Raw genomic sequence first — 15,372 nt, forward strand, 5'->3', positions numbered from 1 at the left:
AAAGGAGAGGAAATAAAGAGAGCATATATTTTCATATATATTGTTTTACAAGCATACTATCTTTCTGGCAAGATACACAGGAAACATTACTTTGGAATTGTAGTTCTCTTTGAGGAAGGGAAACAGCTGGGGAACAGCTACACATAAATCATATATATATATACACACATACACACACACACACAATACACACACTTCAAATTATCCTGTATTTTTTAAAAAGGCAGGAAAAAAGTTTCACTTAAATATCCTCACTTTTAAAAAAAAGAACAAAAGAAAAAAAATCCTCACTTAAATAACAAATTCAACTAAATACAGAAAAGATATTCACAACAGAATTAGATATTATAAATGCAACATTTTAAATAAATGTCCTCACTATAGTGACAACATATTAAACTTATATGACAATAAACTCCAAAGAACCAAATTAAAATTTTACTATTTTCATTCATCTCTAACCCCATCATTACACAAGATAAGAGAACTTACTCATGTTGAGACCATAGGTGTTTTCCAAAGAGCACCAGTAAAATCCCACTGATTAGTAAACCAAACATAATTCCAAAAACAGTTATTGGACTATTTTGCATCAACTCAGCAAATAAGAGTAAGAAAATTTTTCTTCAGTATTTATGAATAGGAATTGTGGCTAACAGCATAAGAAATTAAGTCCTAGATAGGAAAAAAGCTCTTTATTTTACAAACTTCACAATATGCCAAAGAGGGCTTCAAACTTATTACGTGTAAATCAAATTTTAATACACCAGGCCATATTTTCAAAGGACTAAGAAAGCTCACTAGTCTTTTGTGAATGTATAGACCAATTTTGGTCTTTTTTTCCTAACGATAAAAACCCTGTCATCATCTACTTGTTCATTAAGCAAGAAGCCATTTTACATATATATATATATATATATATATATTACCATTATATACTTCAACTTTTACCTTCCAACGAACACGTCTTGCTTTCATCTGTGAGATTTTTTTAAATTTATGCCACTGTATTTCTTACAAATGACAGCATGAGGATCTTGCCAAAAAGGACTATCCTACTGCACATCTCAGTCACAATTTACACATAAAAATGAAGATTAACAAAATGAGCCTCTAATTTATCAAACTCTGTGCTATAATAAACTGGAGTTACATCAGGCTTTGGTATATTTTTCAGATTTTAAGGCAAACAGGGTAACAAAAGTAGATACAGCAATAATATCCATTCCAATTACTTTTTAATTGAAGTTAATTCACAAAATAACCTTCAGGTATTCTCTACATAGAAAAAGCACAATTCAATAAATAAAATCTCAACCATACAACAAGCTGAATAATAAGAGGGCTCTTCTGCATCTCAGATATGCTATGTACCTTCAGAATAACTTCATTAATATATAAAGGTCAGATAAATCAACCACCACCAATACTAATTGATAATACACTTGTAAGCAGAAATGTATCATTTGTTGTCACATAAAACCAACATTAGGTGAAAAACCATAGGTGTCTATTACTCAAGATCTTAAAAGAACTTAAGATATCTGGTCCAGTGGTTCTGAATCCTAGATGCACATTAAAATCACTCTGGGACTGCAAAAAAATACTGATGTCAACTCACTCAGAAATGTGGGATTAAGTAGTTTCTTTTTCTTTTTTAAGTCCTCAGTGATTCTAGTATGTAGCCAGGAATAAGAATTGCCAATATCTCAGATTACAGATGATGCTGAAGGTTATTCTACAAACCTTTAAGATCAGTTCTCCCTTTCAGATCTATCTACCTATGGAAAAGTGAATTCTACATACTTCATCTGAATTTTTAGTAAACCCACTTTACAGCATTTACACATGTTAGAATTTCAAACTTCAAGCACACGGTAATTCATATCCCCCAGCGTTAATGGGGCTGTTGGAGACTTCTCAAAAGTGTTGACAGACCGTACTCCCAAAAGAGGAGGCGGGTCAACCAATAATAGAGGTCTGATTACAGAAGTAGTGCGATAGTGAAAAGCATACTTTACGGCCAGTCAACTCTGGTTCTGCTACACAGTGTTAACTGAAACCTGAGTCTCCTCACCTGTAAAATGTAATCAACACTTACCTCCTCAACAGATATTAACGAGCTAAAATACCTAACTTTGTACCTGGCGATAATAACGGCTCAATTTCCTAAAAATAAGCTAATTAATGCCTGTTGGGCTTAACTAAAAACAGAGGGCCTGGGGAAAGACCAGCCCAGGTCACTCTCCGAGGCCCATTAGCTCCTTTTCACAAACGTCCCCGTTGGCGACTCCAAGCAGAGGACTAGCGTGACCCGAAGACCAGGTAACCTCAGGCCTGCTGGGATAAAGGTCCGGAGGTGAGGGATAGGCTTGTAAAGCCGAGATGGGCCAGAGGCCGCGCATCCCGCCCAAAAAATGCCAGGGCCGCGGTGCTGCCGCCAGATCTCCGGGATAAACAGAAGGGAGGCCGATGGTGGAGAACAGAGCACGCAAGGTCCCTCACCTTCACCACGGCCGTCCCCCGGCTGCCCTGACGACCACTGTCTAGTCCCGCTCCAGGCTTGTTTACAACCAGGGCAGCCATCCTAGAAGGAGCAGCGCCGCAAAAGCAGCCCTCAAGGCCTTCACTTGATGGGCGGGGTAGAGCCACCTACCCAGAAGCCTCGGCGCTCGACGCTGGGGCACAGGCGCAGTACCACGCGGGGAGCTGCTGGGACGGTCTCTTCGAGCATCCTCCCGCCAGCCGCTAGGTGTTTGGGTTCGCAGGCCTGTGCGTGGGCACTTTGTTATTTTTTTAATTGTTATTATTGAGGAGTCTGAAATAGATGGGAGGAGTAAAATTAAGAGAAAAAGAAGGGATAAAACAAAAGTAAAGTTTTGGGGTGAAATTCCCGCTCCAGGAACGACCTCTTCTCCCCAACTGCAAAACGGACGGGGCGAGAGGGGACTACATGTCCCTGCATGCCCTGCGGCTTTTGAACTACAAGTCCCAGCATGCCACATCTCTATCATTTACTGCAATGTAGGTATTTGGGAGGCCGTGAATTGTCACCGAGGAGTGGTTTCTTGAAGTCGCGGTGTGTGATTGTGACTGGAAAATAGAGAAGTATTTTATGTATAGGTCTCTAAGAGGCAAGAGATGGCTTTGGTAAAAAAGCCGTTGGGTTCCTAAAGGACTTGGTAAGAAGAGAATTTAAGGCACCACCGGCAGAGAGAAACTTGGGAGTGTGTTTGACGCCCTGTCTTCCCGAACGTGCGCTTTTCTGTCTTCCGAGCTGATTGACCCTTTTCAGCCCCCGTAGGCAGTGGGTCCAAAGTACCGGTCAAAATGGAAGTGAATCCCGCCAAACAGGAGCACCTGCTGGCCCTGAAAGGTAAACTTTTGCGAACCCGACTCCCTTTAATCTGTTTTCTCCCTTTCTCTCACTAGTTCTCGAAGCCTTTTACACATAGACCTGGCCTCTGGGATATAGGCCTCGTCCTTCTTAAACACTGTCAATGCTCGCCCTCCTGCTTGGTTCCTTGGCGCCGAGCGAAAGAAAACTATTTCTCCTCTTTGCTTTTCAGGTTTGAGAGCCCCCGTTAGAATGGAATAGATACCTGGTAAATTACTTACTCTGTTACATGCTGCTCAGATTTTAGCCGCAGATGCTGATGTCCCCACCCTACCCGGGGAGAGCCTTGTGAACCGAGATGATTAACAGCGGGTATATAAAGTGGTTTTTCCTTCTGTCTCTTGTCTCTTCATATGGCAATGACAAAGTTACCAGGCTTCAGCTTCATCTGTGAAATTAGTCTAGTATTGTGCCAAGGTTTTAGAAGTACATAGTACTACAACATATAATTTAGGTATGTTAAAACTCACTGTTTACGTCAAAGTATTGTGTATAGGGGGAAATTCATGTCGGTTTGCATACACAGCAAACAGTTTTGAGTAAGTCTGATGATTTAATTGGATCATTATTTAGGGGAAATGAGCAGGGCATTCTTTTTCTGGAATTCCTGTTGTTTTGTGAAACCTTTTATTTGAAACGCTTTCAGCTTTATTTCGTCGGTTTTCTGCTACCACAAATGCACTTATTTCTTGGATGCCCTACTCAGTGGTTACCAATATCTTCTTGGACTGAGCTGAAAAGATGCTCAATAGACATGTGAACTCAAGTGAATAGCACTTAACCTTCCTTGTGGGATCCATTTTGAGGGACCCTTATCCCCTTAGTTATGTTGTAAGCATCAAACCTTCCAGAAGCTCACCAGTTTCATTTGAAGCATAAAATCATATACTGATAGTTGGGGTTATCAGAACTGTCTCTGACTGTAGAACTAAGAAACTAAAATATTAACTAATGTAATAGCAATAGGACCTGTGAGCTTAGCCTGGACTGAAATGGCTTATTCTTGAAGAAAGAAGAGAAATTGTCATGTTCTTTATCTCAGACTCATATGTAGTATGTGAAATATATATTACTTAACTCTCAGAAGTTAAACTTTTTCAAGATCGCACAGCTAGTAAGTGATTGAGGTAATATTTCAACACAAGGCCTTCATCTTTCCAAGACTCCATGTTGCCTCCTAATGAAGGAAAGAGCATTTTCAGATATCATTCCATTAGTAGTTTGATGGAAATTTAGAGCAGTTCTGTTAGCTGCTAGGTATCATTTTATACAAATTGGAAGCTATTAAATACAGTTAAATTCCAGTGATGTGCAGGCTAACTGCCATAGTCCTTTTAGGCTGCTACAGTAGTCTTTCCCAGGTATCTTCTATTTTCCAAAGCAGAAGGTTCCTGGAGAAGAGTATTTTAGCAACCTAAAAGGACAAGTGCTTTGAAATTCAGTGTTAGTTTCAGCTTTCTTAAAGCTTTTAGGCCCCATTCTTCCCCACTGTTCTAGTTATCCAAGAGTTTCCACAAGTTTTAATTTTACCTATGTTGGATGCCAAATATATCAATTTGTCTTGTCATATAAGTTTACTTTCATATGTATGTAAAGTATTAAGGAGCTCTCACAACATCAGTGTCCCTGGAATACAACACTGAGTGAATTCAGACAACAATGAAAGAATTCTCAGTGGCATGTCTTAAAATGTGAAAATGTAAGGAAAAGGGAAGAAAAAATAAAAACATTATTAATTCTTGAAAGAATATGCTATCTATATTTAGATCCATATTAAAATTATGGATGTTAAGGATCACAGTCATTTATGAATTTGAGTTGCCAAATCTGTCAGTCAGTGGACATTAACAGTAAGGAAAAGAATTATTATGAGATTGGTTACTTCTTTTGACTTTCAGAGTCAGTGGTTAAATGAGTATTGTGACATCATGCCAAGGAGACCCCACTCACAGTCATCCTGGCAATGGGAGAACCCCCGTCAAGTAGTTCTCTAATGATTTTTGGAAGAAGGGATTTGACCTCTTGTTTTTTTCTCTGGTAGCTAGGATTTGAAAGAACCTGCATTATGGCTCAGGCAACTTTGGGCCCGATTAGGAAACCTAACTTGCAGATCCTGGTAGGCTCCATTCTTGAGCCTGTGTACTGTATGCTGGAACTTATTATTGATGACTTAATTTGGGGCAACTTGAAGACGTCTGTGTTCTAAGAGGAAAAAAAGTAAGGCTCTAGTCTTCTTGTTCATCCTTCAAATTGGAATTCAGAAGCCATGCTACTAAGGTTTTGACACTGCTTAAGTGCCTCATTTATACAAATGAGACTTTGTCAGGAAACCAGTTTCTAGCATGGTTAAAATGCAAAGTTAAACCGTTTTCAGTATTTACTACTGAGAATGAAATAAAATCATTAAGTATTCTGTCTATATATTTGTTTGGTAGAATTCATGTAATTTTAAAGTATAAAATGATCCATTTTCTTCAAAAAGATTAAAAATTACAATGATTTTCATTGTCCTCAATTCACGTCTCAAATTTTTTAGTATTATTACATTTTTGTTCATTATCTTCATATGAATCAAGTATTTTAAAAATCACTAATTTACTTTTTGTTTCTGCTATAGTCTTAAGATTATTATTACCTAACATATTAATATCAATACTTCCAAATCCATTATATCTCTTCAGTTAAACATGTTGACTACTAGCAGTTTTAGGCTGAAAGGATATGATAGGGCATCTAATCCAGATTCCTTATTTTGGTAAGAGAAAGGATTTCCAGTTTTGTGGATTACATTCACATTTACCAATAGCACTTTGGTAAAATATCATATTGGAATTGGTTTGTTTTTTTCTTTTTTCCCTGCCTATCTGTATATAGGCTATCCCTACCATATCTTATTCTTTGCAATACTTCCACTTTAGGTCCTGTTTCCCTCTGATTTGGAAAGAGAGAGAGTCTTGTAATTATAAATTGCATTCCAGCTCTGAGGAGCTCAGCTAAGAAATATTCCTTCTTTAAGAGTAACTGGATTACTGCAGAATGACTACAGAAGTAATATTACATTATCGACCATATGAGAGTGAAACCACACAACTGCCAAAAATTGCAGAGAAAGCAATTCAAGACTTTCCTACACGTCCACTATCAAGATTTATTCCTTGGTTTCCTCATGATGGGTCCAGACTTCCACTCAAACCTAAAAGATTACCACCTGTGATTTCTGAAGAGGCAACTCAAGATGTAAGACAGTACTTAACCATTTCAGAACATGATATTAAGTTGCAGAGTTATGATTGCACAGTAGATCTACTGGAGTTTCAACCTAATTTGAAAAAAAAGCACTTAATCCGATCACACACACTGAATGAACAGACTAATTCTGGAAGTCTGGATAAACAATCAGAAAAAGGAAAACGGCACAAGAAGAGGTCTTGGAGTGTTTCACTTCCCAGCAGTAATTGTACTGAAAATATTTTTCCTTTGTCTGAAAAATTGCAAGATAGTTTAAAGGCACTAAATTTGCACTCATTTTATAGAGCAAGATGGACAATAGAGCACACTATTTGTAACAACCAAACTCTGGAAGACATTTGGGAAAAACTCAATCGAATTATCAGGTGCAATGAACTTCCATCTTGTAATGCTACAATTCAGAGACATTTAGGCCAGATATGGGTGTTCTGTGATGTTATGTACTGTGAATATGTGGGAAGTCTTCTTAAAGGAAGATTAGCTCTTACTGGGAAGATTAACTTATTTGTGCATAAATATGGTCTTATTTTTAGTATGTAATGAATTCCACTAATTGTCAAGAAGAAAAATATTCTGAATGAACTGAGTAGGAACTGAAACAGATGAATAAATTTTTAATTGTGTGGTAATATATGTACAGTTTGTATCCCAGAAATAAATATCAGGTGAATTCCTAGGCTTGTCACTTAAGTCAGGAACTTTCTGCGTTCTACTTTGAGCAGCCTTCTTTTAAATGAATTGTGATAAATTATTATTTTTACTGAATTTAAAGGTAAAATGTTCTATTCCTTTTGTTCTGTTACTTTTCCAATGGTTGAATTAGATATTCCTATGAATTACAGTGACTAGTTTGGATTTTGGTAAATCCCCAAAATCTAATTTTACAGTATTTTTTCTTTACTCACCTAAAGTGTAATGATTTTTTTAAAAATAAAACTAATACCAGTTCTGTTGGGGATGGTATTCAAGTGCCACGAATGTGGTATTCAAGTTGAGAGACCAGCGCAGATTCTGCTGATATTTCCAAAGATATGTAATAGACAATAGTTGATGTGTTGTTCTGAAACAAAAGTATAAAATGTATAATTTGTCTAAGACCATAATATATCTTTAAGGCAATAAGCTCTTTTGAAGTAAAGTATCAAATATGGGTAAGAGATCAAGTTATTCTTTATTTAATACAGATAATTCAATCTTAATGACTGTTATTGCTGATTACTAATGCTCTGGTTCTTGGAGTCATGGGTTTCCCATAGCAAAATGTTGTGAAGTAGGTTTACACATCATTTTATAAAAATATTCAAAGTGATTATATAATAAAAGTTTTATTAAAAAGTATATTTATTTAACAAATTTGAATGCGTACCATGAGCTAGGTACTAAAGTAGGGAAGGAGACAAACATGGATCCTGCCCTCACAGAGCTAACATAGAGTCACTATTCTTAAGTAGTTAAACTACATCCCTGAAAAAAAACCTGTAAGACTGTACTCATTAGGAAGGCAGAAACACATTTGCCTTGTGGCACAGTGCCTGGCGTGGTAGGGGCTCAATACTACATGGTAAATGTGCCCTTTGGGGGGTTTCTCATAGCCTGAGCTGGCTGAGGTTCCTTAAAACATAAGGAGTCTACCAATTTTTTTTTTTTTTTTTTTTTTTTGCGGTACGCAGGCCTCTCACTGTTGTGGCCTCTCCTGTTGCGGAGCACAGGCTCTGGACGCGCAGGCTCAGTGGCCATGGCTCACGGGCCCAGCCGCTCCATGGCATGTGGGATCTTCCCAGACCAGGGCACGAACCCATGTCCCTGCATCGGCAGGCGGACTCTCAACCACTGCACCACCAGGGAAGCCCGAGTCTACCAATTTTTAACTAAAGAGGTTATCTTTTCTAATTAGGTTTCACACTATCCAAACACTGCTTTGCTTTTAACTTTTAATACCTTTCTTACTGTCTCAAATGAGACTGCTCTGTAGAAAATAATCATCATGTGCATGAATGCTTCCAAAAGTCTTTAAATGAAAAATCACCAGGTGTAGAGGGAGTTTCCAAGGTAACTTCATCAGTAATTACTTCTTCTTTCATTCATTAGTCATCTTACTTTTCAATCAAGAGTGCTGGAGAAAAGTCAACAAGTTATTCATTATTACCAGCGAGCTTTGCAAATAAGAGTTGGCTAATGTTATTAGGCAATCATAAATGGTGGATTTGGTTTTTTTTTTGTTCAGGTCTTATTTAGCATTAGGTTGCTAATCAAGGGTTAAAAGTTAGGTAATCATAAAACAGCGTCACTTACATAGACCACAGCATTTCTTTTATGATACATTTTTATTATTTTGAAATGATTATACACAGAACTGAAAATATTCTTATGAATATTTTCTTATGGGCTTCTTATGAGCAGTTTTTTAATTCAAGAATCACACATTAAAAAGAGCTTCTTTGTCTTCATATGTGGCAGATTTAAATTTCTCTAATTTACTCTGTATAAATTGCTTTCTACCCCTCTGAGAAACAATGAAAAGGTGAATCAGAACAGGGAAAATGAAGATTGAGTTTTACTGCAACTAGTGCCGTGATCTTAAAGGAAGAAGCAATTCATTTCTCATCTACCTAGACAATGCTTAGGCAGTAATTATTGAGAACCTTAGGACTGATGATTCTAGCACTAGCTAATAGTAGAGCTCACCAGTGTTTCTGGGTTCCACTGTTAAGTCACAGACATGAATAAATTGGGGAAACAAAGACATATGCAGGAAGTTGAATCTGAGGGCATTTGGTAAAATGCCAACGCATTTACTCTAGGAAAGTAGCAACAGTGCCATAATTTTATTTTTCCCTGACGAGCTATCCACTTTCAAATAAATGTTAACTCAAATTCTAAGAAAAAAGATGTGAAGGGCATCACATGAATTTAACTAAATTATTTGCCAACTTAGCAAATAATTTAAAGACCATTTTTTGAAAATTTCTAAGATGAGCTCCTGCATAATGGTTCCCTTTGATTTAATCTGCTCAAAATGCCCCAGATTATTCCAAGGTTCACAAACTTGAATGCCTTCAGGAACTAGAAAAGTAAGACTATAGAATGTGGTAAGGACTGTGAGAGTGAAGAAGATTTGACATATTTTTTTTTAATGTTGTGACCAAGCAAAATGTATATGTAAGTTGAACTGACCTAATTCATTAGTTTATAACCTCAGGCCTATCTTTTTTTTAATTTACTGAAGACTTTCAAAAGTTTTTTTTATAAGATTTTAGATGAAACCTGAATTTCATGAGTAAAGCAAATGTCTGTATTTTGTGAGTTCCACTGAGAGTGTTTCTACACATGGCACTAACTGCATTGTGTGTAGTGAATATTTGTCACTCGACTAAAAATCACATATTCTTTTTTGCCTCCTAAATTTTTGACCAAGAACCTGCTTTAACTTCAAGACTGGATACATAATTACCATTTAATAACCAGTGCTTTATTGTAGTTTCTCTGCCAGTTTTTTTTAAAACGCTGTTTTTTGTTGATGTTTGCTCTTTTCTAACATTGTGTTTAATTTTTGAGTTTCATTAATTCATTATAAGACAGGAAATACTAAGGTTTAAATCTATACTTGTTATGGACATACTTTGGATCATCCTTCAAGGAAAGAGATAGTTTTTTGTTTGTTTTTAACATCTTTATTGGAGTATAATTGCTTTACAATGGTGTGTTAGTTTCTGCTTTATAACAAAATGAATCAGCTATACATATACATATATCCCCGTATCTCCTCCCTCTTGTGTCTCCATATTTTTTTTTTAGATTCCCTATATATGTGTTAGCATATGGTATTTGTCTTTCTCTTTCTGACTTACTTCACTCTGCATGACAGACTCTAGGTCCATCCACCTCACTGCAAATAACTCAATTTCGTTTCTTTTTATGGCTGAATACTATTCCATTGTATATATGTGCCACATCTTCTTTAAAGGAATGAGATAGTTTTATGTTACAAATTTGGCTTTCTCAGTTTGTGTTTAAAAATCTGCAGTATGGCAAATTGTGCTTTATAGTAATTTTCTTTGCCTCCACAGGATGATAGTATTTCTTAACCAACTGCTATCCCCTCTTGCTGATTTTTTACCCTCTTTTGAAAATAGGAAGAAAACTGGTACTTTAAATACCAGCTTGGGATGTTTTTATTTTTAATGGAGAGTTGTTCTTTACCCACTCTCTACTGTCTCATCCCCTAGAAAACCATAGCATCAGTAAAAGCTAAGCTCTAAAGGGCCTTTGTACATAATGGAAGTTTGAGCATATAATAAGCAAATAAGCTGGATACACATTTAGGTGAATTAAGGACACTTTTTGTTTTGATCACTCCAAATTTATGTTTATTTTAACTTGTTTACTTTTTACTATTAACTGAGTATAACTTTGTAAAAAAATTTTTATTAAGGTATAAAATTTTTATTGGGGTATATAGTTGATTTACAGTGTTGTGAAGAACACTTTTTAAAAAGTGTTTCAGGGGCTTCCCTGGTGGCGCAGTGGTTGAGAGTCCGCCTGCCGATGCAGGAGACACGGGTCCGTGCCCCAGTCCGGGAATATCACACATGCCGCGGAGCGGGCTGGGCCCGTGAGCCATGACTGCTGAGCCTGCGCATCCGGAGCCTGTGCTCCGCACCGGGAGAGGCCACAGCAGTGAGAGGCCCGCGTACCGCAAAAAAAAAAAAAGTGTTTCAGGATTCCTTTGAGAGTGTATTTCCTCTTTATTAAGATTTGGTCTCACTTGAAATGAAAAAAAAAAAAAGAGAGAGAAAGCACCAATTGGTGTTAAAATTGAGCTTAGAGTCTTGAAAGATTGTGAAAAAAACTGTTTCCTGTGTGTCATTTTCAGAACACCTTTTTATCCCCTGCAGATTGTACTTAATTTTAATGTTTTCCTGGTTAAAAGTAAGAGTGAAAGAGGTTTGAAACACTTCCCCATTCACTCCCCCACCCACATCATTGATGTGTAGCTGGTTAATGTTCTGTTTGAAATAGTCGGACTTGGAATACCTGTGGGATGTTTCTAATAAAGCATGACATTCCAGGTTTATGACCCTGGGCTTATAATTAAGAATAGGGAAAATTATTTTTGAGCAAAGTGAAGTCTGCGGCCATCTATTTAATATAACGTTGTTTAATGGCCTCAGTTCTTGAAACTTTACATCTTCAAAAATACCACTTACTTGAAGAGTTTGGTGAGGCGTTAATACTATGTGCCAGAACCTGTGTCAAGCACCGAGCCCACAAAACTTAACATGATACATAAGAGCCTAAACTTCAAGGAGTTTGGATAGGAGTGCTATAAACTTATAAGTGAATAAACATAATTCATGATAAATACAAGGTGCTATGAAAGAAACAGGGTGACCTGTCATCTGAGAAAGATGACATTCAAGCTAAGATCAAAATGAGAAAGGCACTAAATTTTTTTTTTTTTTTTTTTTTTTTTTTTGCGGTACGCGGGCCTCTCACTGTTGTGGCCTCTCCCGTTGCGGAGCACAGGCTCTGGACGTGCAGGCTCAGCGGCCATGGCTCACGGGCCCAGCCGCTCCGCAGCATGTGGGATCTTCCCGGACCGGGGCACAAACCGTGTCCCCTGCATCGGCAGTCGGACTCTCAACCACTGCACCACCAGGGAAACCCAGGCACTAAATTTGATATGACTGATATAGCTAGTTAATTAGTAGTTAGGTGGTACATTTTTACATACATTAACGAATACCACATATTGTGCACTGACCATTTAAATCGACAGCCTTTAAAGATTTGAGTTTTGAGTTGAATGAACATCTTAATAGACTATAAAGAAACAGTCTTCTGGGATTCATTTTCTGAAATGTTTTATGAGTTTGTATGATTTTTACTTCTATATTTTTGTCTTTATTTTGATGTGGTCAAATGTCAATCTTATTTTTTTAACATCTTTATTGGAGTATAATTGCTTTACAATGGTGTGTTAGTTTCTGCTTTATAACAAAGTGAATCAGTTATACATATACATATGTTCCCATATCTCTCCCCTCTTGCGTCTCCCTCCCTCCCACCCTCCCTATCCCACCCCTCTAGGTGGTCACAAAGCACTGAGCTGATTTGTCTTTATTTTGATGTAGTCAAATGTCAATCTTAACAAAAAATTGAAAAAGATTTTTAAATTAGAATGTCCTATCCCCGCTAGACTAGGTTTAATTTTCACTTTTTTTAGTTTTCTCTTGCTTAATTTTTGTCCATCTATTTGATACATATGCAGCTTGATATTTGAAATGAATTTATAAACTAAATTTCATTTTTCCCAGATAGTGAACCAGTTGTCCTAGCACCTTATAATGTTTGTTTTTGCTGCATCCTAATAACTTTTTAAAATTATCTAACATGTCAGTATGGTCTTGTATTAATAAGCCAATTAGTTGATTATGGACTTAAATGTTTTACTACATGTTATGTCCAGTTTTTTATCATTGTTTCCTATTAATTTCTATAGCATATTTTTACTTATTTGTTTTTCTAGATAAACTTTAGATACATTCTGTCATGTTCCGAGAACAAATGCTAGTTTTGGTTGGAATTCTATAAACCTACACATTAACTGGCACTTTCATAATTTTTACAAAGAATTAATATTACTTAAAGGGCTACTTACTGAACTTCAGTGGCCTGTGATTATAACCAGGGAATAAAGTTAACAAAAATCCTTTTGGCATAAAATTATTGTTTCATATTCAGAATGGTGCATCTAAATTCTTGTCCCTATCAGACTAACATTGGTTAATATTTTGTTGATATTGTTTACAGTGAAGTCATTCAAGATTTTTTTAAAGCCTTATTCTTGTAATATACCGTAAGCTTTGAAATTATTTTATTTTCTACTTTTTGTATAATGAGCCATATTTCTTTGCATTTAATTTTTATAATTCATTAGGTTGTAAATAAAAGCAAAATTGTTCTTTCTTTTTGTCATATATAAAATTCTTTCTGTTATATCCTAACATTTTTATTAGTAAATCATTGCTGTGTAATAATCTTAGGAAATACTTAATATTATATTGTTTAGGAAGTATTTAGATTATATTTTATACTAGTATAAAATTGATGAATACCATACATTCAGCTTGCGGATACTGGCATAAAATGATATTAATATTTTCTTTCTTTCTTTTTTTTTCTACTTTCCCAATTCACAGTGATGCGGTTGACTAAGCCTACTTTATTCACCAATATTCCAGTAACATGTGAAGAGAAAGACTTGCCTGGTATGACACATGCTTTATCCTACTTGCACCTAGGGAAAAGTTGAAACCTGGATTACCTTACCTTGGAATAAGCCTAACCTTGCCAATCTTATGCTAACTCTTCGCTGCATTATTTGTTGCCTGTTTTTGTACGTGTGAATGGTGGCCACCTGAGTAATAGGTCTCAGTCATAATCTATACATCAAAATACTATTGATATCCCGTGGCAACTAGAGACTTTTAGTTTTAGTAAAAATGCATTGCTCGTAATGACACTATTAAAATTTCATTTATCCTCAGATGTTCCATCAATGTATGTTAGCATTCCCTTTATTTAAAAATCATTGGAGCTTTCTATATATCTCATGACCTACGTTTTCCTTTGTTACTGAAGTGTTCATTTTCTGTAGAAACAGAATTTTTTTGGCATGCATTTGTTGTAGTGAAGATTAGAAATTAGATTTTTTAAATATAATTTTTGTTATGAGATTATTTTTTTAAATATCTCTCCCAGCTGTTTCTTCACATAAATAAAAGCTACTTACAAGGTAGGTGTTAGAATTTGATGTTTTTCTCTTGATACAGGAGACCTCTTTAACCAGCTCATGAGAGATGATCCTTCAACTGTAAATGGTGCAGAGATTTTAATGTTGGGAGAAATGTTGACTTTACCACAGAATTTTGGGTAAGAATGATATGTTCACATTAGAAACACAACAACACTCTGAAGCCATTACAAATCATGTTTTCAAAAAGTAACTATGGGATGGGAAAATGCTCATGATACATGTATGTGGCTGAAAACAAAAAAAGTTTTACCAAAATTATACTATGTGATTCTGGAGTTTTTTTTTTAATTAAAAAAATAAGATGCATACCAAAATATTAATTCCTAGGGTGGTAGAATTTTAACTTTCTTCTTTAGATCTTATTATATTTTTAAATGCCTACATATTCCTTTTATTTTAACTGACTTAATCTCAGTGTCTTTCAGAAGCAGCTCTTTTATTCACCATCACAGCCCTTTACCAACTTAAGTTATTGGACTTGTCAGCTCATTAGGAGTTCTAAATATTTTATTCCTTCTCTTGCTCTTAGCTATTCTCTTACTCTAGATTATTACTGAGGTAGAAGTCCCTGGTTCCATTCTGTTTGCAACTGAGACAATTTGAGACCAAAAGGAATTTTTCAGGTTTTTTCAAAAGGTTTACAGAATGTGGTCATTGACTAGTGTCTTGAAAGCTTAGAAATATATTCATGTAAAAAACGTATTCATATTAAAATATTTTTATAAATATATCTACATATATTTATATGTTTATATGCATTATATATATAACATATACTTACAAAGTAATGCCACTAGTCATTATTTTTATTAGAATGACTTAGAAAAATAAAAAGAAAATAAATTGGTAAAAAATACTCTGAGATCAATAACTTGGTCTCTTCTAGGTTCGGGGCATAAGTTATTTC

At 35.8% G+C, this 15,372-nt stretch overlaps 3 protein-coding genes across 10 annotated transcripts in view; 2 read left to right on the forward strand and 1 right to left on the reverse strand.

Moving 5' to 3' along the window:
• TRIM23 (tripartite motif containing 23) overlaps positions 1 to 2,651 on the reverse strand; it is a 38,279-nt gene extending 35,628 nt beyond the window's left edge. The window contains exon 1 of the mRNA XM_022596433.2: positions 2,506 to 2,651. Within this exon, the coding sequence (XP_022452141.1) occupies positions 2,506 to 2,586 (81 nt within the window). The 5' untranslated portion in view covers positions 2,587 to 2,651. The remainder of the gene's footprint in view (positions 1 to 2,505) is intronic.
• A 118-nt stretch (positions 2,652 to 2,769) lies between these two features.
• Positions 2,770 to 15,372, forward strand: part of TRAPPC13 (trafficking protein particle complex subunit 13) — a 70,987-nt gene continuing 58,384 nt past the window's right edge. For 6 of the 8 annotated variants that reach the window (XR_016392654.1, XM_089908914.1, XM_022596483.3 and 3 more), the window contains exons 1-3: positions 3,261 to 3,376; positions 13,849 to 13,917; positions 14,482 to 14,581. Coding sequence is in view for 7 of the 8 variants with exons in the window: in XM_089908914.1 (XP_089765040.1) it covers positions 3,331 to 3,376; positions 13,849 to 13,917; positions 14,482 to 14,581 (215 nt within the window). In the remaining variant the exon portion in view is untranslated. Of the gene's footprint in view, positions 3,025 to 3,260; positions 3,377 to 5,511; positions 5,615 to 13,848; positions 13,918 to 14,481; positions 14,582 to 15,372 lie in introns of those variants that run through there. The other 2 variants (XM_022596479.3, XM_030759687.2) reach the window with 2 other exon arrangements.
• SHLD3 (shieldin complex subunit 3) lies at positions 5,503 to 12,704 on the forward strand. The gene is made up of 2 exons (XM_030759688.2): positions 5,503 to 5,614; positions 6,316 to 12,704. Exon 2 carries the CDS (start codon positions 6,434 to 6,436, stop codon positions 7,184 to 7,186), a length of 753 nt encoding a protein of 250 aa, XP_030615548.1. The 5' UTR covers positions 5,503 to 5,614; positions 6,316 to 6,433; the 3' UTR covers positions 7,187 to 12,704.

Source organism: Delphinapterus leucas, chromosome 3, assembly GCF_059928025.1.
Source record: "Delphinapterus leucas isolate spDelLeu-1000000601 "Yukka" chromosome 3, BTC_Dleu_Yukka2, whole genome shotgun sequence".
Taxonomy (NCBI): Eukaryota; Metazoa; Chordata; class Mammalia; order Artiodactyla; family Monodontidae; genus Delphinapterus; species Delphinapterus leucas.